The sequence below is a fragment of the Myotis davidii genome, unplaced genomic scaffold (genome assembly GCF_000327345.1).
Source record: "Myotis davidii unplaced genomic scaffold, ASM32734v1 scaffold142, whole genome shotgun sequence".
Classification (NCBI taxonomy): Eukaryota; Metazoa; Chordata; class Mammalia; order Chiroptera; family Vespertilionidae; genus Myotis; species Myotis davidii.
Window position 1 is genome coordinate 5,054,274 of NW_006294400.1, and position 23,902 is coordinate 5,078,175.

At 50.6% G+C, this 23,902-nt stretch overlaps 1 protein-coding gene across 1 annotated transcript; it reads left to right on the top strand.

Annotated features, from left to right (window-relative positions):
* Positions 1 to 42: 42 nt before the first annotated feature.
* Positions 43 to 23,605, top strand: LOC107183894 (regulator of G-protein signaling 3-like; the record flags this gene model as incomplete). The annotated part of the gene is made up of 9 exons (XM_015567139.1): positions 43 to 77; positions 8,297 to 8,347; positions 11,122 to 11,180; positions 12,114 to 12,208; positions 13,207 to 13,275; positions 20,942 to 21,002; positions 22,124 to 22,214; positions 22,846 to 22,901; positions 23,525 to 23,605. Coding segments are annotated over exons 3-9 (510 nt in total), but the record flags the coding sequence as incomplete, so codon positions are not given.
* Positions 23,606 to 23,902: the final 297 nt, after the last annotated feature.

A 23,902-nucleotide genomic window follows, 5' to 3' on the forward strand; every position in this document is an offset into this window, starting at 1 on the left:
GGAGCACTCCCTGCACCGCGTCTCCCTGGGGAGCCGGCGCGCGCAGCCCGGCTTGTCTTTCTACCTCTGCACCTTTGGTAAGTGCCCGCCAGGCCGGCTGCCAGGGCGGCTGCACCTTGCGCTCAGCGCCCCATAGGGCACTCGTGGTGATTGGTGAGGCTGGGAGCAGGCGGTCCTTCCACTGGGGGCACCTTCTCGGGCCCCTTCCTCCTGGGGTTGCCTCGGAGGGGCTCAGGCTCAGCCTCAGGCCGGGCAGCCGCTGGGCACCACCTGCTGCCTGGCCACGGTGCCAAGTGCACTTGGTTCTGCCTCACTTGGCTGGAATAATCACGCCCCAGCTAGTCTCTCAGAGACCCAGGTTGTCGCCACCGAGTTTCCCATTAGTAAGCAGCTCAGGGTTTAATCAAGGCCTTGTTCCTGCATCCCCAGGGGCTTCTGCGGGGTCAGCCCAGCCGCCGTGGCTCCTGGGGGCTCACCTTGGAGCACTCACAGTGTGACTGCTCTAGTGGATGTCTGGCCCACAGCTGAGGCGTGACCAGGCTCTGGGCAGGGGCACAGGGCTGTCCTAGGGGCTGGAGGTGGAAAGAAATGGGCAGATGGCTGCTGTTCCCAAGCCTCCCCAACAACTGCTGGACAGCAGCTGCGCCGCGGTCTGGACAAACCCGGTCTTCCAAGTAGCTATGGGAAGGATCGCAGCCCTGTCCTGGGATGCAGCCCTTCCCAGCTCTCCATTGCTTTCCTCGCTGGTTCTGCAACTCCCTGTGGAGTGGGGGCTGCATTTCCTCTGTGAAGATTGGGATCCAGAGAGAGGAAGGGCGCCCAGGGAGCCAGTGACAGAGTTGGTACCGAGCACAGGCCTTCTGAGACCTTCTACCCTTTTCCTGATGAAGGTTGGGGCAGTTACGGCACCACGACTGGACTTGGCTTAGAATTCAAAGACAGAGCACCCAAGGAGTCAGGCCCTCCTGGGTTCCAGTCCTGCGCTCAGGCTGCCCCGCCTCACGCTTGGCTCTTCTCAACCTGCCTTTTCCTCCAGGAGCGGAGGAAGTGATGGAAACGCAGTGTCCTGGCCCCTAGAAATGGCCTGTGGTCTGGCATTTACCCGTCCAGCTGGTGGAGGGTAACGAGAGTCACTAACTAGCCACCATTTTGTTGAGCACTTACCGTATGTCCTGCCTTGTACCAAGTTCTTGACCTGCATGATCTCATTTAGTCCTTCCAACTCTCGGAGGCCAATCCTGTTAACCTCACTGGGATGTGGCTAATTAGCATCCGGGATGATCTGAGTTGGTGGGTCAGGAAAGTGTCCGAGGCTGTGAGGCCCTGTGATGTGATGTTAGCTGTGTCCTGATGAAAAAGATGTTGCGTGGTGTTTTCTTCCGTATTAGCATGGCAAGGTGTATTCATTATTGAGAACTTAGTGGAAAGAATCGCCTGTAGCCTGACCTCCCAGAAAAGACCATTGTTAACGTGTTGGGTTATATCCTTCCAGACTTCGTTCTCTGTGTGTATGGGGGAAGTTGTGTCTAATTTGAACAAAATTGAGATCATATTGTAAATACAGTTTTGCAACCCATTTCTTTTTCTTACTGGTATGCTGTAACTGAAATCTACTTGCATCCGTCCACATGCTTCTATGGAATTAATCTCCCAGCAAATCTAGGCAGTTTTGGGGGGAAGGGTCTAGCCCAGCAGGGAGGGGTGCCCTGACCAGCCATGGCCTCAGGGCTGGGTCAGATGGTACCAGGGAAGGTTCCTACGAACTAGTGACTGATCTGAGTGTGCAGGGGGGCAGGCAGGAACCAGGTGGGGCAGGGAGCCTCCTGCTCCTATGTGTGCAGTCCCTTCTCAGATCTCAGAGTGACACTGGAAAAGTTCTCTCCTGTTTCCTGAAGTAGTAACTCTGTTTCCATGACAAAAGCCACCCCTTTTCCAGGCTGCTGACTTTCTTCATGATCTTTGAAGATTCAGATCAGCAGGTACTAACCTGGCCAATTATCAGAAGCAACCGGGGAGCCTGTTCAAATAACGCGGACTCCTAGGATCTTCTCCCAGAATTCCCGGTGTACTAGGTCTGGGGTGGAGCCTGAGAATCTAAAACTTAAAAAAGCCACAGAAGTACTTTGGCGATCAGGCAGGTGTGGAAGCTATGGATTCAGGGTCAGTTTGAGTCGCCAACATGGACTCCCTTAACAGGAAAACTTGGCTACTTTTTTTCTCTGTTCACCGGCCTTTATCCAGCCTGGCCCGTAGCCCAGGTAGCCTGGCTTTGTACTGAATGAACCAGATGAGGGTACTGCCTCGCTGGTAGTTTCCTGAGCAAAAATATTTAAAGGGAACTACATTTCCAGCTTCTCTGGAACCACAGAGACAAATTGTTTTGACCAGAATTCTTTTTAGGGAGAGTCCTTTGTGGCATAAGTGGTTTGTTTATTTATTATTTGTATTGATTTCAGAGAGGAAGGGCATGTGCCCTTGACCAGAATTGTACCTGGGACCCTTCAGTCCACAGGCCGACGTTCTATTCACTGAACCAAACCAGATAGGGCTGTGGTATAAGTGGTTTATATACTGTTTTTGCACCCTCATGAGTATAAACCCATGAGGTCACATTCAAGTAACGTTAATTGGCCCTTCACGGCCTTCTCAGGAGGTGACCTGGCTTTGAGAGTATAATAAACTGGGGCTAGAACCCATTTACTCCAGAGGGATTTTTATTTATGAGAAATAATGTAATTAGAAGAAACCATTTTAGGTGTACATAAGTTTTTCCTTCAGGATTATATCTTTTAATGTTATTAGTATATTTGCTAACATGCTCTTAAAAATCTCAATAATTTCACTGAGATATAACTTACATACAATTAATTCATTTAAAGTGTACAATTAAATGGTTTCTGGTATATTCGCAGAGTTGTGTAACCATCACCACAGTCAAGTTTAGAACATTTTTATCACTCCAGAAAGAAACACTGTACCCTTTAGCTTATTACCCCTAATTTCCAGTCCTCCCCCCCTCCCCTTGGCCAATCCTAAACAATCACTAATCTACTTTCTGTCTCGACAAATGAGCCAATTCCAGACATTTCATATACATGGAATCATATATAGTTTTTTGTGACTGCCTTCTTTCACTCAGCATATTTTTAAGATTCACTCATGTTATAGCATGTGTCAGCACTTCCTCCTCCTCCTCCTCCTCCTCAAAGCCAGACACCAGGGGAGGCAGAGGGGCCCCTCAAAGGCCTCTGGGCTCCAAAGGCTCCTAGTCGTCCTGGAGGATGAGCCTTTTGAAGACATGCTCTCCCAGCCCAGCCTGGGGGCCGGCCAGCGCACGGAAGGTAGTCAGGTGGTTGCCCATCTTCTTGATGAGTTTCACCTGCTCACCCGGAAGTGGTTCTCTGGGAAGTCACAGAGATGAGGGTCTGCGTGGGTAGAACCAGGGCCTGCAGCTCCAGAAGGGCCTGGTTCGGGCTCCTCTCCATGGCCAGGGTGGCCTCCGTGGCATCCTGAGTTTTGCCCACTCATCTGGGGAGGCTTCAGCACGTCCTAGAAGAGAATGCGGCCACCGTGCTTGTTTTGCAACTTTAAGAGACGCTCAGCGTCCTCGCCCTTCTTCTCCACCAACTTGAGGAAGAAGTGGCGCATGCCCTCGGGGGGCCACATCTTCTGGGTCAAAGTAGAAGCCCAGAGAGAGGAGGTGTAGGAGGCCCGCAGATGCAGGCTGGCCAGGAGGTTGACCACAGCCTCCACCTCGGTGGAAGAATTCTGACGAATTTGGGAGCTCATGGTTGTTCGGCAATAAGGAGTTAAGGTACGAAAAACAAAAACAAAACCCAGTGTGTTGGCTTGAGAACCAGAGGTGGTTCTGAAGGTGGTGACTGGATGAGGAGCAGGAGAGTGGCTGGAGGCTGGAAGGGGGGACCCTGGATCTGTTCTGTCCAAACACTGTTGAAGCAAGAGACAGATCTGGGACCGCCGAGGGCACCCTCATTCATTTTTTATGTCTGAATAATATTCCACTGTAGAGACAGACCACATTTTGTTCATTCATTCATTAGTTGGTGGACATTTGGATTATTTCTGTTTGTTGGCTGTTATGAATAATGCTCGTTTATAACTGTACATGATTTTGTGTGGGCAAACGTTCTCAATTCTTTTGGGTACATACCTAGGAGCAGAATTGCTGGGTCAAATGGTAGCTCTAGGTTTAACTGTTTGAGGCACTGCCAAACTCGTTCCCAAAGTGGACGCACCATTTTCCATTCTCATCAGCAGTGTCTGAGGTCTTTGGTTTCTCCACAACCTCACCAACACCTGCTATTAACTGACTTTGATTCTAGCAATCCTGGGGGTGTAAAATGGTATCTCCTTGTGGTTTTAATTTGCATTTCCCTGATGATCAGTGATATTGAGCAGCTTTCATGTACTTATTGGCTATTTGTATATCTTCTTTGTAGAAAAGTTTCATTAGATCCTATGCCCCATTTTTTAAATTGGGCTATTTACCTTCTTCTAATTGTTGAGGTTTGAGAGTTCTTTACATATTCTAGATACAAGTTCCTTTTCCAGAAGCCTCATGTTTGAGGACATGTAGCTTTCTTTTCTTTTTATTCTGTTCAAAATATTTTCCAGTTTTCATAGTCATTTCTTCTTGAACCCATGGGTTATTTAGAAGTATAGTTCTTAATTTCCAAAGATTGGGGATTTTCTAGTAATCTTATTTTATATCTTATACAGTATTTTACTAAAAAAAAAATGCCCTGCAAGTTTTCAGTCTTTCTATGGCTCAGCACATGGTCAGTTTTTAGGAATGTTCTGTATGTACTTGAAAAGATCTGCAGTGGGTGGGTCTAGGATTCTTTGTAGATGTTAGCTTTAGGTCAAGTTTGCTAATTATGTTGTTCAAATATTTTATATCCTTGCTGATCCCCCACCACATTTGTTCTATCAGTTACTGAGAGAGACATGTTAACATTCCTACTATAATTGTAAATTTGTCTATTTTTCATTATAGATCTGTCAGTTTTTCTTTTATATATTTTGAAGAAATATTAAGAACACAAATTTAGAGTTATTATCTTTCTGGTGAATTGAGGCTTTTATTGTAACGAAGCCTTTTATTATTATGAAGTCTTTTATTGTTGTGAAATCTTTTTTATTTCTAGTGGAGATAAATTTTACTTTTGCTGACATTAACTTAGCCACCCAGCCTTCTTTCGGTTCACAGTTGCTTGACAGATCTTTTTGCATCCTGTTTCTTTCCGTCTTTCTGTTTCTCTGCGTTTCGGTGTGCTGTGTCTATTACAGGGGGTAGGCAGGGAGTTTTTATTTTTCTTCTTAATGTAGACCTGAACTGACATCTTTCTTCAAAGAGATCTTTCTTTACTTCTGTCAGGCGCTTGAGGTCACTAGCAATCTGGAATAATCTTAGTTGAATGTTAGGGATTGAGATTGCTTGAAGTTGAGCTGCAATCCCTTGAAGAACTGTTTCTCGTCTTGGCTAATTCTCTTCCTAAGGAGTAAGCCTTTATGGTTCCAATCCAAAAGGTGGGGGCTTAGAAGGACCCCACCTCTGGGCAGGCCCTAATCTCCAACTCCTGTTCCTTTAGCCCCGAGCCTGGGGAGAAAGTGGGAACTTGTGAGGGGCTCGATTAGCTGGTACCTGGAGCAGCTGAAGGCCCCTTCTCCTAGTGATGTATTTTTCTAGACTTGGATGCATTTCTTGGAGCCTGACCTTTCTTTGGCTTCCTCTTGGCTTCTTGAGCAAAGCTATGGCACATTGTCTCATGCCTGACGGCTCTCTCTGCTCCTGAACCCCAGAGTTGCATTGGCAGATGCAGTGGTGCCCAGTATAGGGCTGTGAGTGTTCTAGAAGGCAGGCACAGTCCACAGGAAACAGTGCTGGAGTTGGCACAGAGTTCTAGTCTTCACTTCTGGCTTGGCCTACCCTGGTCACTCTGGGCCCAGGGCAAGTCACCTTCCTTTGCTGGGCATGCCTGTTTTGACTACCAAATGGGAAGTTTGGGCAAGACGATTTCAGGAGCCTCAGAGATTTTTTTTTTCCTCACTGAGGATATATTTTCATTGATTTTAGAGAGAGAGGAAAAGAGAGAGAGAGAGAGAGAGAGAGAGAGAGAGAGAGAAAAACATAGATGTGAGAAACATCGATTGGTGGCCTCCTATACGTGCCCTGACTGAAGATTGAACCTAGGTATGTGCTCTGTCCGGGAATCGAACCTGCAACCTTTTGGTGAATGGGACGATGCTCCAACCAACTGAGCCACCCAGCCAGGGCAGGACCCTCAGACATTTGATGGAATTGGCTGATGCGGGCAAGACAGAGGGGACAGGCATGGTGGAGGGAAACGTGTCATTCTTTTTCTTGCCCTTCTCTATGCAGCTGAGATGGGCTAAGTAGGGTGTGCCCTGTACTGGGCCTGGAGCCTTATCTGTTGGGTTGGGTTTTTCTGCTGTAACAGGGTGCAGAGACTTCCTGAAAAGACCTGCTTGTCAGGCCCTGAGGGGAGCTGCATGGAGAGATGCAGACTCACCTGACTTCTGAGTCAGATTCACCCCAGGACTTCCTCCTCTTCGGTCCCACCCTTGGCCTTGCCTAGGCCTCTGTCCTCGCCCCCCGGGTTGTGAGCTCCCAGAGGGCAGGCACTGGGCTGTTCAGATCTGCCCTTCCCCCCTCAGGGCTTCTGCAGGTGCCCACAAGTGTCTGTTGTATGGAATTAGTGACCACTTGTGTTGGGAGATGTCTCCATGCTGATTTCTGGGAGGGCCGGGGGTAGGTGATAGGAATGATCCGCACAGTGCTTCTCATGCCTTTGGAAAGCCAAACATGTTTGGGCCAGAGCTGGCTTTGCACTGGCGATCGTTTCAGAAAAAATGTTTTGTGCTAAACATAGATGTCTTGGGGGTGATGAGATCCAATCACTGACTGCCTGACCTTGTTTGTCTGTTTCCAACCTCCCTGTCCCACCCCACACTGGAGCGCGCACAGTTTCTGTAGGAGTTTCTCAGTGTTCGGGAGTCCCAAAGTGGTAATTGCTCAGCCCTTGAGCTAATAATACCATGGGTTCTCCTGGCGCCTTTCATCAGAGGACCGCCTCACCCTCCAGTGTTATCCGATCCCCACACAGCTCAGCGAGTGCGATCACCCCTATAATTAATTAGCTCCGCCTCACTGCCGCGGACACTGTGGCTCTGAAAGAGGAGGACAGGCCTCTTGGGCTCCTGCGATCAGTGTCCTGGGCAGGAGAGCAGCAGGGACTGCTGATGGGTGGAGATAGGAACCCGAGTAGCTGGAGCTGGGATTGCTGGGCTTGTAGCTTGAACACCCTGAAGAGTGAGGAGCAAGTGGTGGCCAGGTCACAGCAGCTGGTGGATTACTGCAGAGTCATGAGACACGGAGCTTTCTCCAGACCGTGCCTGGCCTTCCTCCAAACAGCCTTGAAGCACAGGCCCACTCACCATCCCAGCTCCCTGGGGGCATATTCAGGGATGAGCAGTGGAATGATGAGGGATGTCTCACGTTCCATGAGGAACGGTGGAAGGACTTTAGACTTTGGTCTGGAGGAGCGATCCCGTGCTGCAGAATGAGGTCCAGTCAAGGAAAGTTACCGAGAAGCCCACTTTTGGCTCAATAAAGATGGGGCATTGAACAATCAGAGCTATCTCAAAATCGAAAGGGCTCCCGCTTCAGGGAGTGAGCTCCTCGTCGCTGGAAGTGATCAAGCAGAAGCAGATGCCTACTAGGCAGGCTTGTCACGGATGGAGCAGATGCCAGGGCTATCCGGTCGATGTGTAGGGTTGCTGCAGGCTGGGAGGTCCTACCTGCCCTCTTTGCCTCCACAATGGGTGGACTGAGTTCAGCAGCTTCTTGAGGTTCCAGGGAGGGTTTATTAAAGCACTAAGAGAAGATTTTTCAACATGTCATTGAGGAAGAAGAGTGTGGTCCTCTCTCTCCTCTGTCCATGCTGGAGGGCCTCTGGGTGTCTGTGAGGACGACCCGATGTTGGTTTTGGGCTACCTTGTAAAGTCATGAGCTCCCTATCCCTAGAGCGGGGTGGAGTCTAGGCCGGAGAAGCACTGCTGGAGGCATTGCAGGAGGGACTCCTGACGTGGTGAAGGGGCTGTACGAGGGGGCTTCTGAGCGCCCTTACAACCCAGAGACCGTGTGGATTTTTGAATCCCTTCACATGAACAAAAGACCGTTCCCGTCACTGTTACTCCACTTTTCACCCAGTAAGGAGACAAGGTGAAGTTGTTTCTGTTGTTATGCCCTTAGGTCAGCTGAAGCTGTCCATCGACGCCCAGGACCGGGTTCTGCTGCTCCACAGTGAGTATGGTTACATGCCCAGTCCACCAGGGAAGGGGTTTGCCTGGAGAAGGTGTTACTATGGGCCAAGGCATCTTTTCTCATCTTTGTATAGTGTCCTTCCGTGAGTCCATTGAAAAAAAGTGGGTATTCACTCAGGACTCGTTCTAGAGACCCTTCCCTGGTCCTGCCCCGGATGTGATGGAGTTCACACACTGGCCGGCTGGAGCTGCTCCTGGGCACCTCAACATCACCCTGGGCCCCAGTGGAGCAGGGCCACAGACGGGCTTCCCCAGCCTCCCTCTCTACTGAATGACCTTAAGCAAGCTCAGTTTTCTCATGTGTCAAATGGCAGCAATAATAGTACAGTGGCCTTGACTTATGAGTTTAATTCGTTCTGAGACCGAGCTCGTTAAGGAGCTCATTAACTCAAATTACTCTGTCAACTCAATGTAAAAAATTGGCTGAGAGACAGCTGGTATCTCAAAAAACTCGCTAGTCAGGACACTCGTAAGACAAGGCCCCACTGTACCTATCTTGTTGGCTGTTGTGGGGATGGAAGGAGTTAATATGAGTAAAGCGCTTGGGACAGTGCCCCGTATGTAAGTGTTTGCTAAATCAGAAAGCCATGAATTCCAAAAACAATCATTGAGCGTTGGCTCTGTGCTAGGGGTGGGACACCAAAAGGAAGCACCTATTCCTGGGTAGGCGGTGCTAATAGGATGGCAGGGAAGACTTGACAATGGGGGTGATGCCCACACTTTATCCTGAAGGAAGAACAGGACTAAGCCAGGCAGGAGGGAGCAGGCAGGCCAGGCATCTGATGCAGGGGCAGCAGCAAGTGCAGAGAGATCAGCGAGGATACGATGCATTGGAAGGACTGTCTAATGGGACTGGGGCATGGAACAGGATCGGGTAGAGGAGGGAGTGAGCCAGGGCCAGGTGATGAAGGTCTTATGCACCACCCAGAGGATTTTACACTTCACCTGCCCATTTATCTCTTTGTTCATCCTTCCATCCGGCACACAAATAGTAATCGAGCTTCTGTAATGACCCCCTTTACTTGGACTCTGCTGTTTGGCCCAGCAGGCCCTGCCTCTCTCTCCAGCTTCCCTGGCTCCTGCTGCTAAAGCCACCCTCCACCCCCTTTTCTGTGCAGCGACCTGAAATTCCCTTGAATGCACCATGCTTTCTAATGCTCTGTGCCTTCGCATCCTCTGTTCCTTGTGTCTGGAATAGCCTGCCTTCTTTTTGAACTCCTTCAGAAAAGTAACTCTCTATAGAATTGTATCCCTGAAACCTATATTAACCAATGTCAGCCCAATAAACTTAATAAAAAAATAAATTTTAAAAAAAGAAAGAAAAATAGCTCTCCCTTTCCCCTAATTTTGCAAGACCTATGCCTGCCTTCACCATCATTAAGACTCAGGGAGGAATCACCTCCTGGGCTGTTTGTGGCTTCCTCCTCTATGTCCTCATCACAGCCCTGACTACACTGTGTCACCTTGGTCTGTCGGGGGTGTTTCTTCTCTTCTAGTGTGGGATTGCATCCCCTGGGAGCCAGAGTGACCCAGAGCTCATCCAGCCTGCATCCTCCCTCAGGGACCACACCCTGGAGGGGAAGGATGCGTGCAGGAACAGTAACTAGGATACCAGGAAGCACAGACCAGCAGGCGCCTGGGATCCTGGGGTCTTGGCCTTGGGGGGCCCAAGGTGAAGTTCCCAAGGACCAGCAGCGCGGGGTTCTTTGCCCGCCAGAGCCTGACTCCAGCTGTGCAAACAGTTTTTGCAGAATGCGTGTTGGCCTCCACTGCTTCATTTGTCCTGCACAGTTTGCTTTGGCTTCACCCCAGCCTCAGGCCTTCATCCCGTCCAGCCTTTCCCCTCTCTCCCTTGGTTTCCCAGGCCTCAGGCCGCAGACTACGGGAGCTTCATCTGAGCCAAACCCCAGGCCTCAATCAAAACCGAACACAGAAGAAAATAGAAAAGAGATTCAGCTTCTATCGGGTCTGCTGTCAGAGTTCTGCAGACCTCAGGCCAATGGGCCATGCTTGCTTTCACACCCAGACCCGAACCCCACCTCCACTATCCCTTGCCTCTATTTATTATTCTTTTCTTCAACAAACATTGTGTGAGCAGTTCCGTATTTGCCAGGTATTCTGTTAACCACTTTTGACACATTATTTCATTTAATCGGCACAACTACCCTGTAAAGTGAGTAGTATTATCACAAACATATTTTAAAAATGGCGAATTCATTCTTAGCGAGGTGAAGCTACTTGCTTGGGCTGACATGGCTAGTAAGTGGCCGGGCTGGGGTCATCCTCAGGCCTGTCTCCCTGTGGACCCAGACTTTTGCCTGTTGTGCTATACTGTTCGTCAGCCACAGCACAGATCACTGTGCAGTGTACTCTCCAGCGTAGCCCCTCCGTTCTCAGGACATAGTCTTGTGTGGTGGAAGGAACCACTGGCCTAGGAATTAAGAAACATGGATCTGTCACCCCATTGCTCTGTGATTTTGAACACGTTTCTTGCTGTCTGTGGGCCCCCCTCACAGCCTTCTCTTCCCCTTTCAATGAGGGTTGGACTCAATAAATTCTGTTCCCTTCCAGCTGTCGGAATCAGGGGATTGAATGCACCCTGTACTGCCTCGCTGGGGTGCTGCCTGAGGGTGTGAGATGGTGGGAGTGGACTAGGCCAGAGAGGGGTGAATATCCAATGGTGGTTCTATGCATTAAGGGCCTGGTAATAATCTTTCCCACTCACCCACTCCGACATTTTAATTCTCTGTTTAGTCATGGAAGGCAAAGGTCTGATGAGCAAAGCGCCTGGCATCTGTGATCCCTACGTGAAGGTAAATGGAGGTCGGGGTGGGTGTGGATGGGGCTGGGGGTGGTGGTCAGTAGGCATTTAATTTGCTCAGGGGTGAAGTCCTGAGCTAGGATAAACCTCTTCCCTTAGCCTGGCTTGGTCCCTAGGGCATCCTGCAAGAGTGAGAATTTTCAGGGTGAGCTTGGTCACCCACACAGGTGAGCGCAGTGAGCATGTGGATGGCAGAAATCCAGATGATCTCAAGCCCTCTCATGAAAAGCGGTATCTTCACCCGTCTCCTCCCCCGAACGGGAGGCAAGATGGCCAGATCTGGGTGGTGGAGTGGAGGGAGTGCCTCTGAGGGCTTGTAGGTCCGTCCGAGTGGGGCTCTTGCAACGAGACAGAGGCCCCATGGGGTGGAGGAACTACTGGCCAGAGCCAAAGGCCAGATGCCTCCCAGAAGGTGGCAGCCTTGATGCCACGCTGGTCAGAGGCCCCTGTGGGCAAGGACTCGGTCAGGAGCAGGGTGGGAGCCCGAGGCAGGGGTGAATGCATTAGTGTGAGAGCACGGATGGGGGGCCTTGGCAGAGCAACCTGGAGCCTCTTGTGAAGGGAGAACTCGGCCGCTGCTGGGAACTTAGAAGAGAGGAAGCCTGTGCTTTGGGGGCAACCTCTCTGCTTGGAGGAAGAGCAGAGATGGTCAAGTTGTCCCCCATCTCTGGCTGGGCCTCTGGCTGCCTTCTTGCTACCACTCACGACGGGGCCCTGGAATCAGACACCTCTGATTCCACCGCTGGCCTGGGGCTCCTCATTCTTCCCCCAGCATCTGACTGAGGACGCCACCGCATCCTCCGCAGAGGCTGGTGAGAAGGACACTGGGAAACCTTCGATTGCAGATGTGCAGAGCCAGCCTCTGGGCTGAGGCAACCGTATGGCCACGCGTAATCACCTAACGCTTCCTTTCCTCCAATTCAAGATTTCTTTGATCCCCGAAGACCAGGGGCTGTGCTGCCAGAAGACACAGACCATTCCGGACTCCAGAGACCCCGTCTTCCAGGAGCACTTCTTCTTGTAAGAACCTGGTGCAGCCGGGCCCTCGACGGGAGCGGGAAGGAGTGCTTATCTGGAAACAGCTCTGTCTGCCAAATCTAGAACTAGATCTCAGCAGAAAAACAGTGACTTCTAAAGGATGTCTTTGTTTTCTCATTCCCTGTGTCCTTGCATCCCTGGCACCTGGCCCGGCCGTGAGGTCCTCAGTGATAAGGTCTCACTTGGCTGGTTCTCATAATTCAAATGCCCAGCCCGAGACTGGCAGCCCCCGAGGAGAAGGCGACTTCCCACCGTGCCTCGGGCCAAGCTTTCTCCTTCAGCAGAAGGAATTTCCCGAGCCGAGGGATGTTTTGCCTACCCCCCTCCTTTAAAAACTTGCTAACCTCTCCGAGCCCTGGCTTCCTGATTTGTAAAATGGGGCCAATAATAGTGCCAACCTGAGAAAGCTGAGGTGTAGATGAGACAGTAACACTGAGTGTTGTCGCTATTATTTCTTTCCCCGAAGCCTGAACTCGGCAGCCAGTGGGAAGATAATAGACATTTTGGATTTTTCTGTTAGTGCAAATTAATAATATTGTTTGTGGTTTTCAAATGTCACAAGGTAGTTTTTGCGTATTATAGAAAAGCAGCAATTATAGATACACAAAAAGGAGAACAGAGAAAAATCCTTCCAGCCCTACTACTCACTGATAGGTCTTGATTTATTTCTTTTCAGATGTTTGAATTTGTGGGGAGGGGGTGTATGTCTGTGTGTGTGTGTGTGTGTGTGTGTGTTTATAAAAATTGAATTGTTCTATAATATTATGTGGGAACCTCTCTCCTGTCCTTAATAACATAATGCAAACTCTTTAATGTATGTCAATACTCACTTCCCACACTATCTGTGCTTGAGTTTTTCAAACAGCTCCTCATGTTGGAGGTGTAAGTTATTTCCAGATTTTGCAATTGTGTTGGACTCCGTGAGGTCTGGTCTGGAGCTCCACTCTGCAAACACTCGGGCCTTCTGCTTTGCTTTGCAGTCCTGTCCAAGAGGAAGATGAACAGAAGCGCCTCCTGGTCGCGGTGTGGAACAGGGCAGGTGACTCCAGGTGAGCGGAACTGCCGAGCTGGAGGAGAGAGCCTGCTCTGGGCCTGTGGGTGGCAGCCAGGCGGCCAGCATACAACAGGGGCTCAGTTAGTGGATGAGTGAGTAGCAGTAGCAAAGCTAAATGGACCACCAAGTCCCCGTCACTCCGGGTGACGCCAAGGATCGTGTTATCAGAGAGCATTTGCCCTGCCCTTGGTATCAGCAAGACACTGTGTTGGCCTCCAGGGATGCCAACCTGCCTACATTCTGCTCTCAAGACACCTCTTTTCAGTAAGGGACGCCAGGAGACAAATTACAGTGACAGCATGCACAGGCTCGGTCCCACAGGAGTAGAAGCTCCATGAAAAATGGGCCCATTTCTCTTTTACGCACTCACTGTACCATGTGCCTGGCATATAGAAGTCTAATGACTATTGGTTCAATGAATAAAAGAATGAAATGAGTAATAGGACAGTTAGTGTGGGCAGAGGGAGAGCTCATTGTAGGCTGAGGTGGTCAAGGAAGCCTTCGTGCAGAAAGGGGGATTTTGAACTTGGGGCAGAGAGCAAGAATAGGACAAGGAGAGAAGGTTGGAAAGGGTATTCCAGGCAGGGGCACAGCATGAGCAAAGGCAAGGAGGCAGGAATATGCGCGGTGGGCTCAGGCTGCCATGCGGAGGCCAGTTTAGGAGATGTGGAGATTTTGTGTAGGAGACTCCAAACGGGCTGATCTTGCAGGACGCTTGAGGCCAGTCATTAGTAATAACGTTTAGTATAGAGGAGGGGAGGAGTTCTGGGTATAGGAGGGTGAGGATCGCTGTGGAGGAAAGGGGGTGAGAGCACTTGACTGATGGTCATGGCCGACTGGGAGTGGCAAGGGCTCATTCACCTGGTGCAGCCTAAGAAATCTGGGGGACCCTGTGGCCAGTAACACTTGTCAAACAATCAGAGAACCAAATGGTGACCAAAAAAGGATCTAGGTGAATGAAAATTAGCTCAACTCACCTTCTGAGGCCCAGAACATATTTTCAGGCTGAATCCTTTTTAGTACCCTAAATTTTATAGCTAGTATGCTTTCTAAAGTTGAGCCGTGTTCAACCTTCACAAGGAAAGATTTGTCTTTTAATAGAGCACCTATTTTTTTAAATCATGGAATGGAGCTCATGGTGCTGTAGGCCCCCTTATTGAGCCGCCATTTCCTGGGTACCAATGTGGCAACATTGTCATAGGTTCTGGGGACACATGGGGTTGCTCAGAGACCATCCCGCTCCCCAGAGGATCACTGATAGAGACTTGGGGGTGTGGCCGAGGAGGAGGACGTCACCTTGAAGATAGGAGCAACCATTTACTGGGTGTTGACCACAAGACAGGTGTTAATAGTGTATTACCTCATTTAATTCATAAAACGACTCTAAAGGGAGTGCATGTTTTATCTTAAGTGTTCAGAAGAGGAGACTGAAGCTAAGAAGGAAGTAACTTGCCCAAGGTCATACAGCCATTGAACAGTAGAGCCGGGATGGGAACCCAGGCAGTTAGACCCAGAGTCCTCACTCTCAATACTATATTGCTTCCTGGATGCTCAAGTCAAAGGACAGAAGAAAGAAACAGTGGAGTGTAGAGGGGAGAGGGCAGGGCAGGACCGTGGACGGATCTACAAACTCATTGGTCTTGCTGGAAGGTCAAGTACAAAGTAGGGACCGGCTAGAGATAAGGTGAAGAAGTAGTCAAAAGCCCAATCTGATGAATCTGTAGGTTTTCTCCCAAGGGCCAGTGGTTCTCAATCCTGAATATACATCAGAATCACCTGGGATGCTTGTGAGGAGCACAGATTCCCAGGTGTCATATCCGAATCTTCATGGGTGGGGCCTAGGAATCTGCATTTACAAAGCTCTCGGGGAGAACCTCATGCAGCCAGCTTGGTGTTTGGTAATCTGGCAATGGGGATGGACCGAAGGGTGTTGAGCAAGGGGATGACAGATGTGTGTTCTAGATCTATCATTCCGGTAGATCTCAGGAAGGCTGAGGAGGAACCAGGAGATTCTTGTGGTGATTGGTGAGAGAGAGATTTAGGGATAGAGGGGCAGGAAAGAGACCCAGGACGTAGTTAGGAGATAAACTGATAGTATTTACTGGTGATTTTGGGCGTGAGAGCAGGTGGGAGAAGCCAAGGATGACTCCTGGGTGTTGGGTGGTGTCCCCGAGTAAGCTGGAGCGTCCTGGAGGGGAAGGGAGCCAGCTCTGGATATGGTGAGGTGGCGGTGCCTGGACAGCAGCCAGGGGAGGGCTGTGAGGAGAGCTGCCTTTGCTCTCCTGAGGCTCAGGGGAGAGGGAGGTCTGTGCCCACGTGCACAGGTGAAAGCCATGACCACCGAGGTGGTGGGTGAAATTCTGAGCAGGTCAGATGCCCAGGGAGAAAGTGGGTGCCCAGGACCAAGGGTCAGAATCCTGTCTTGAAGGGGAAGCCCGGAAGCGACAGAGGAGGGGGTCAGAGAAACATGTGGCAAGCCCACTGGGTGGTGGCAAGGAGCAGAGCAGGTGCTGGAGGCAGACCCCCCACTGGGAGCTGTCGCTCCCCCCACCGTGAGCCACCCTCCTGGGAGAACAGGGCGAGCCCAAGGGCTGCTGGAGGCGTCAGCAACGCAGCTCACAGTTTTTGGAAAAGAAGGTGAGGCCGGAGAGTGAGTCAGCATGACAGCATGACAGAGGCCGTGAGTGTCTCCACTTGTTGCCTATTTTGGGAAAGTGAGATTCCTTATGAACAAAACACAGTTGAACTTGTGGTCACAGTCCCAACCCAAAGCTCAGGAGGGACAGAGCGGGCTCAGACAGGCCTGTGTTTCGGAACAGAGGGCCCTGCTGACCAAAGCTGCGAGCACCAAGCCATGGCTCAGGGCTCAGGGCTCAGGGCTCGGGGCTCGGCCGGTAGGAGGCGCAGCATTGATCCATCATCTGACCCAGGAGGCTTCTGAGTGGGAGGAGGCAGACAGAGCGATGGCAGGAAACTCCTGCCCTGCTCCGCGCTCTCAAATCAAATTGTGCTTCTCTGAAGGACGGACCTTCAACTTATCAACATGAAAGACAATTACAGGAGGAAGGAAACAAACACTGATTGAACTCTTCTCTGTGCCGAGCACTTTACATACATTATCTCATTTAATCCTCATAGCAACGCTGAGAGGTAGGGATTGTTATGGCCCTCTTTTCAGAGAAGAGGAAACTGAGGCTCCTGCAGGCTCAGGACATATCACAGCTCATGTTTATCAAGCACCTAAGGTCCACTCCTCCGGGCATTAATCTAAGCATATTCCATGCATTATCTAATTTAATCCTCATAACACCATATAAGGTAGATATTATGGTTGCTCCTTCACAGGTGAGGAAACAGAGCCCAGAGAGGTTAAGTAACTTGCCTAAGATAACACAGCTAGGATGTGATGAAAATAACATGCAAATCCAGGCAGTCTGGCGCCAAACTCATGTATTGGTAACCACATTATAGGACACTTGACAGTCTCACACAGGTGATGAATGACTCCAAAACCAAACTTTTTCTGTGTCAGTACCTGTGTTCCTCAGGCCCCGGAGGAACACATGTACTTTCCATAGCATTTATAACGTCGTTTTATATGCCATCCAGCTGAATGGGTGGCAGTTACATTTTGCAAATGATAGGAGATAAAAGGGAAGCACCAATTTCATTAATTCTCACGGCCTTTCCAGTGAGGACTATAAACTTGTATTAGGGAAACAAGATGATCTGCAAAGACGTTCTGGGGGAGGGCTGGCTGATTTCCACTCTTAATGGTGCCCACAGTGGGAGCGGAGGAGAACTGGCTCAGAACACTAGATTTTGGCCTCGCTCAGACTTGCTGCGAGACCGTGCTAATTCCTTTCCCTGCTTCGGGCCTCAGTTTCCTCATCTGTAAAATGCACCGACCTCTAAAGGGACTTTCAGCTTTCAGGTTCTGTGAGTTTTGAAGAAGCTATAGACAATTTCAAACATATGAAAGGGTAGAAAATATCATAGCATAAACCCTCATAGGCTTAGCCCAGCTTCGTCGATCGTCAATACATGGCTAGTCTTGTTTCATCTGTGGCCCCTCCCACTTTCCCCTCTCCCAGTGGATTATTTTAAAGCAAATCCCAGACATCACCTCATCTCATCTCTATATCTTTATAAAAGATGGCTTTAAAAAAAAAAAGGAAACCCACAATGCCGTTATCACATTTAAAAACTGACAGTAATTCCTTAATATCACTGACTGTGGAACTGAGCTGTTTAAAAGTTTTGTTGGATGATATGGTAAGAGCCAACTGGAAGCTCTGGTCATAGCATCTGCAGAACTTGGGGCCAGAGAACAAGCTTAGATTTGTAATGTTATGCACCAAGTTAGAAACAGCAGCAGCAGCACGCACATAAGCCTGAAGGACATAATCGTTTATGTTGGTAGCACCGACATTTATGGAGAGCCTGCTTGCTCCGTGTCACATGGTCAGGGGTACTCTGCATGTGCTCTCTCCTTGAATCTCCTTTCATAAACAGGACCTCAGTGCCGAGGACAGTGCTGTCATGTTAGGGAGCTTGTGACCAGAGATGGGGACTGAGCCGAAGGAAAGAAACAATGAATGGGAAGATGCGTTCGATTTAACCCATCAACTTAAAAATAAATTGAGATTAGATGGAGTAACCCTGCCACAGAAATAGTTCAAGGTCCCTGAGACAGAATTAAAGTGCATTCCCTCAAAATAGCAATGCCTTTTGCCTTGCAGACGTTTCTTACTTTAGGCTCAAAAGTAAACGGAGCCAAGTACTTTTCCCCGTGAGTGCTCGTGAAACCTTACCCCTGAGCCTTCGTGTTGAACGTTCCCTCTGCCTGAAATGCTCTCCCTCTCCCTCTCTCTGGCTTCACTCTTTGGGCCTTCTTCGAGCACCTTAGCCCTAAACCACCTCTCGCCTCCTGAGCTTTCATCATTTGTTGCCTGCACTGTTCATCTGTCCATCTCGCCCTGCCTAGTGACATCCCTGTGTTGCTGTCCTGAACTGCTATTTAAATTCCTGCATGTTTGCCTCATTACTGCGGTGGCTCCTTGCCCAGTGCCTACCAACCATGGGCATAATGGATTCATCCACTTGTCAAGCCTTCACTGAGTGCACCAAACCCTGAGCTCAGGGTTTGGCATCCAGAAGTCCCCAAGGCTTGGCTCCTGGGACTTTGTGCCTAAGCAAAACTTCAGGCAGTCCGGGGTGCATATTCGTTCCCAATTTTACAAGCTGACTGGTCTATTGCTGTGCACTCGGGTGACGTGCAAAAGAAGTCTTTCTTCTTCCAAAGATTTTTCAAAAGCAGGTTTCAGAAGTGCCCATTTGAAGAACACTCAGAGGGAGGGTCCTGCTTATGGACATGAATTGTGACCATGTACTCTGCCTGAATTATCATGACATCATTGGAGGCCCCTTAGCAGGAAGCAACGCTCATAGGAGGCTATTAACCATTTAGCATTCTCCAAGCACCGGGGAATGAAAACTGAACTTACCGAAGAGCAGGGAGAGGCAGCTTTCATTACAGCTGAGGGCTGTGCCCGGAGACTTAGAAAGTTACAGCCATGCCCAGTGTGGGAGAAACGTGTGGACACCTAGGTGCCAGCTGGCCTGCTCTTGCATGTGTTGACAAACAGAATTAAATTGGTGATGAGGACTTTGGCAAAGTCTCGACACGGGTTCTGTGGAATGGCAGCTCAGATCAGCATCTGCGCTTGTGATGGCCCCTGCAGCTGCCTCTCCCCGTTAGTGCTGCCTTGGCCACTTGCCAGGAGGGTGGAGTATTTGTTTTTGGTGGTGGGCTGGGGAGGGGAATGTGGAAGGGTCGCTTTGCTGGGGTGATCACCCTGTCCTCTTTGGGTGGATTATCGATATGGCCTCGTATGATGGGGGTGGGCAAGGGAGAGGGGAGGACAGGTGGAGTCCAGGCTGCAGGAAATGGGGGCAGGGAGTGAGAGCAGGGGACGTAGCCGGGTAAGAGTAGCTGGAGGGACCCGGCCAGGTGCAGAATTTGCAGGGCAGGCTCGCCGGTCTGAGGACCAGGCCTCAGCATTCTGCATCTCTGCCCCTCACTTGGCTGGGTTACCCTCAAGAAGCCAGTTTTACTTTGCTTAGCACTGTTAGGTGGTGAGCTGCCACCCTTTCCGGAGAATGCAAATAATACGCATTTCTAGAGGCCTTCTAGACCAGGGGTCCTTGACTGGGGCAGGCACCGGTAGGTGCTTTCTCCAGACTCACATGCCTGGACCCCGCCTGAGACAGCTGGGTCTGGGTCTCCGGGAGCAGACTCTGGGGCATATGATGTGGGCAGGCATTTCAGGGGGTTCTGTGGTGCACCCCTGGCTATAGCCACCAACCTCACTCACGCCCCCTTAGGCCAGGTTCCAGGGAGGCCCATCTCGTGGGAGTTCACTGCCCATCTAGGAGCTCATGCCATCTTGGCTCTGCTATTGTGCCTTCCACAGAACACGCTAGATCTGTGTGGGTCTTTCAGACATTGACGTCAACCACCAGGGCTATGCTCCAGTCTAAATACCCATGTTGTTTCCTGATTAATAGTAAACCAATCCGAAGGAGTCTGAGTTGGGGATGTGCTAGGAGAGAGAATAGAAAAATTAAAAAGCAACTCTAGTGTTAGGACAGAGAACGATGCGGTAGAATAGAAGTACTTGCCAATACCTTTATACTATTTTTTTTTTCTGATTATAAAAGTACTGCTTGTTCCCTATGAAACTTGGAAAACACTGAAAACCCCCAAAAAACAAAACCTCCGCTAATCCCTCCTACCAGATACAATCATTATTAATTTTCGTGGGTGTTCCTCATTAACAACCATTGTGAATGCTTTGGTGGGCATTTTCCTCATTAAAGGACAGATTTGTGAATTTCCTTTTCTCTCGCAGTAGCGAGATTATTGTTTGCATTTCATTAGTGTTCATCTGTGCCATCATTATTGAAAGCTGCCAAGTATCAATCAGTATCAATCAATAGTGGACAGTCTTCAAGGAACTTTGAATGAATCTTAGCCAAGAAGGACCTGCCTGAACTCAGCCTTTTGCCACAGTGACATCCCCATGAGGCCTGTCCCTGGTTCATGCCTACTTGTCCCCCCGGCCACCAGGTCAGGTTGCTCTCATGGACTTTCCTGTTGCCTTTGACCTTGATCTGAAACTGTCCAAGATCTGCTCAGGTCTTGCCTGGACCTGAGACAGACCTTCTGGAGCTTGCGGTCTCGTAACGTTTGTCCTCAATCGAGCATCATCAGCTAATATGGAAGCTGACATTTCCTGCGGGGACCAGTTCTTTGGATCTACTGGCGCCAGAACAGTTAAAACCTGCGAGGTAGCTCTGAGCTTTTGTGGCTGGTGGACGGAGTGCTGCCCCGAGACCTGGAACACCTGGGTTGCCCATGGGACACTGCTACTAATTAGTCCAGTGACCTTGGGAAGAGGACCAACTTTGAGCCTCAGTTTTTTCATCTGTGAAATGGAGAAATAACTTTTCTCCAGCCTAACTCATGAGAGTTGGAAAGGTCAAATGAGATGATGTAAACCGCAGTGCATCCGACAAACCCACGTTACACTTGATAATCGATTTCCTGAAATACCCCAGGGAAAAGGTGCTGACTGAAGTCTCTGTTGTTCTCTCAGACAGAGTGGACTCATCGGCTGCATGAGCTTCGGGGTGAGGTCTCTCCTGACTCCAGACAAGGTGAGTCCTAGGGAAGCTCTGGCCGGGTCATCCACCGGGGCCCAGTTGCTTTGTCTGGAAGCCCTTGGGCAGGGCTTCTTTCTTTGTTAGGTGCCCTGTGGCCTGGATAACAATACTGTGTTTGTCTTCTGTGTGCCAAGGGTTTGGGTCCCTTCTTGATTTATTTTTGTCAGAGAGCAGTTGTTAGGAGCCCCCAAGTCCTCCCAGGAGACTCCGGTTCTGGTGTCTGCCATTAAGGACACTGGTAGGTCCCTTGAAGATCAGAGCACTCCTGGTGCTTCCCTGGAGGAGGAAGGCCAGGTACTACGGTATGCCCCAGGTGTCACCATGATGTTACCTACCAGGTCTTGTGTTTTTGGGCCAAGCAGGTACCCAGGGTGGAGTGAACATCCTCCATGGAGCTATCCTCCTGGCTGGGCGAGGACTCTTTGGGGTCTAGAGACCTCTCCCCTGGGTAGCTAGTCCCTCATCCATCTCTACTCTGCACTGCACCCCCAAACTGGAGGCTTTTGACAGGAGAGGGACATGCTCCATTTGTACATCCCTGGTGATGTCCTGAGGGCCTGCCACACAACGTTGCCAGGTGGCCCGGTCACCCAGCTTTGTGTCCTGGCAGTGAGGTCTCGGGTAGGTGGGTGAGGACCCTTCCTCCTGTATGTGGGTCCCAAGTGTCTTGACTGCAACCTGGGCTTCGTTCCCTGCTGGGAGAAGATGTTCCGCCCTGGAGACTGCTCAGGAGCCTCAGGATGCCTACTTTCTGGCATCTCCCTCCACCCCTCATTCCCTCCCTTCTGTCAACATTTATTGGGCTCCTACTGTATACCAGGCGCAGTGCTAGTCACATCAGTGAGCCTGTTCACCGCTTAGTGGGGGAGGTAGGTGTGCAAGTAGACTGTGCTTCAGGGGAAAAGGCTATGAGAATTCAGCAGAAGGGAGGACCAGCTCTGTTCATTGCATCCGGGAAGGCTTCCTGGAGGTGTAGTCACGACAGTTCCTTGTGGGGCAGAGAGGCTGGAGTGTCCATCTCTGCAGAGGTGCTGCTGCTCTGTGAGGGGTATTGGTGGCTGCCTGACCTGTGCCCTCTGCCTCCTCTGAGTGGGTCATGTCTTCTCTTGTGACAGGAGATCAGTGGCTGGTACTACCTCCTGGGGGAGGCCCTGGGCCGGACCAAGCACCTGAAGGTGGCTAGGCGGCGACTGCGACCCCTGAGAGGTACATGCACACCACCTCAGCTTCTGCCCAGATGTGCTGCCACACTCCCCCTCCCCCCGGACCTCCCCCTGCCCTTCCTGGGTAGTAGCATCAATGCCTGTGTTTTGTGGCAGATGTCATCCCAGCTATGATCAGACCATGGGTCCAGGGACTTCTCTCAAACCCCTGCTAGTATGTGGGCAGCAGGTAGCCTCTCACCCATGTACCTTTCTGTATCTGGTTGGACTTGGATAGGGCTATGGCCTGATCCCATGTGGTTCGGTCCCACCCCTAGCTCAGGGAGGGTGGGCTTCAGGAGCTTCCTACGTGGCCCCTTGCCAGGGCCAGTGGTCTCAGGATCCTCTCCAGCTGCCTTGCTAACTCACCTCTGTGGACAGGGCCGTGGGCCTGGTGAAGGGTCCTGAGGTTCAGGATGTGGATTTGCATTTCCTCTGTTCTGTCCCTTCCATACATAGTCATGGCTCCTGAGCCCCTGCCTGGCCCGAGCTCAGGCGTCCCCACATCCTGGAGGCCAGGAGTGACCTGGGCAGCCGCGTGGGCCTGGCACTTTGGCCTGGGCCTCTGGGTGGTCTATGGGACGGACGCTTATATGCCAGCAGACACTTTCTGATGCTGCTCTGTTGCCTTCCAGAGCCGCTGCTGAGAATGCCAGGAGGTGGGGACACTGAGAACGGGGAAGAACTTAAGGTAGGTGGGGACATGCCTGGGTTGGACTCAAGGGCCTGAGCATTGCTCTGGGTTCGAACCTGCTCTTGGTCAGTCCCTTGGCCCAGGAGACCCCTAAACAGGGCAGCACTCGGTGCCCGGAAACTCCGCGGTTGTGCGTTTTTCAGGGATTATTTCTGACGCTCCTCTCTGGTTACTCGTGCTTGGGGAGAGCCAGGCCCTGGCCCTGGAAATGGAGGAATCCGGATCTTCTTGACTCTCAGGCTCTTGAAGCCGAGTCCCCCTTTCCCCACAGGTCTCCTCACACGCCTTGCTTTCCCTGGAACTGAGGCCCAGTTGGTCTCTCAGGTTAGGGCTGCTCGGTGTCAGGGAGCAGCCGAGAGCCTCACCCTGAGACCGATGGTTCTTGCTCCATCAGAGCTTTGCATCTAGGGGGGAGCCTTCACGTAGGGATGGGAGAATTCCCCCAAATTCTTTCCGTCTCTTGGCAGAACATGGCGGGTGATCCATGGGTGTCTTCAGTAACTTAAGAGAAGGAGAAACAAACTCCTGACCTAGAGACGTAGCCCCGTGTGCCAGGTGTTGTAGTTGAATTTAATCCCGACTCCCACCTCCGAGGGGCTTGTCACTTCCCCGTCTCACAGATGCGGGAGATGTGTACGGTTCAGAGATGTCCCTGCCCTCATGGAGCGGACAACCTACAGCCTACAGCAGTGATGGCGAACCTATGACACGCGAACTCATTTATTTGGTTGATTTTTCTTTGTTAAGTGGCATTTAAATATATAAAATAAATATCAAAAATATAAATCTTTGTTTTACTATGGTTGCAAAGATCAAAAAATTTCTATATGTGACACAGCACCAGAGTTTAGTTAGGGTTTTTCAAAATGCTGACACGCCGAGCTCAAAAGGTTCGCCATCACTGGCCTACAGCCATGCTTTCCAATATGGTAGCCAGCCACTGCCTGCCTGTGGCTACTGAGCCCCTGAAATGTGGCTAGTCTGACCGAGGCCACTTT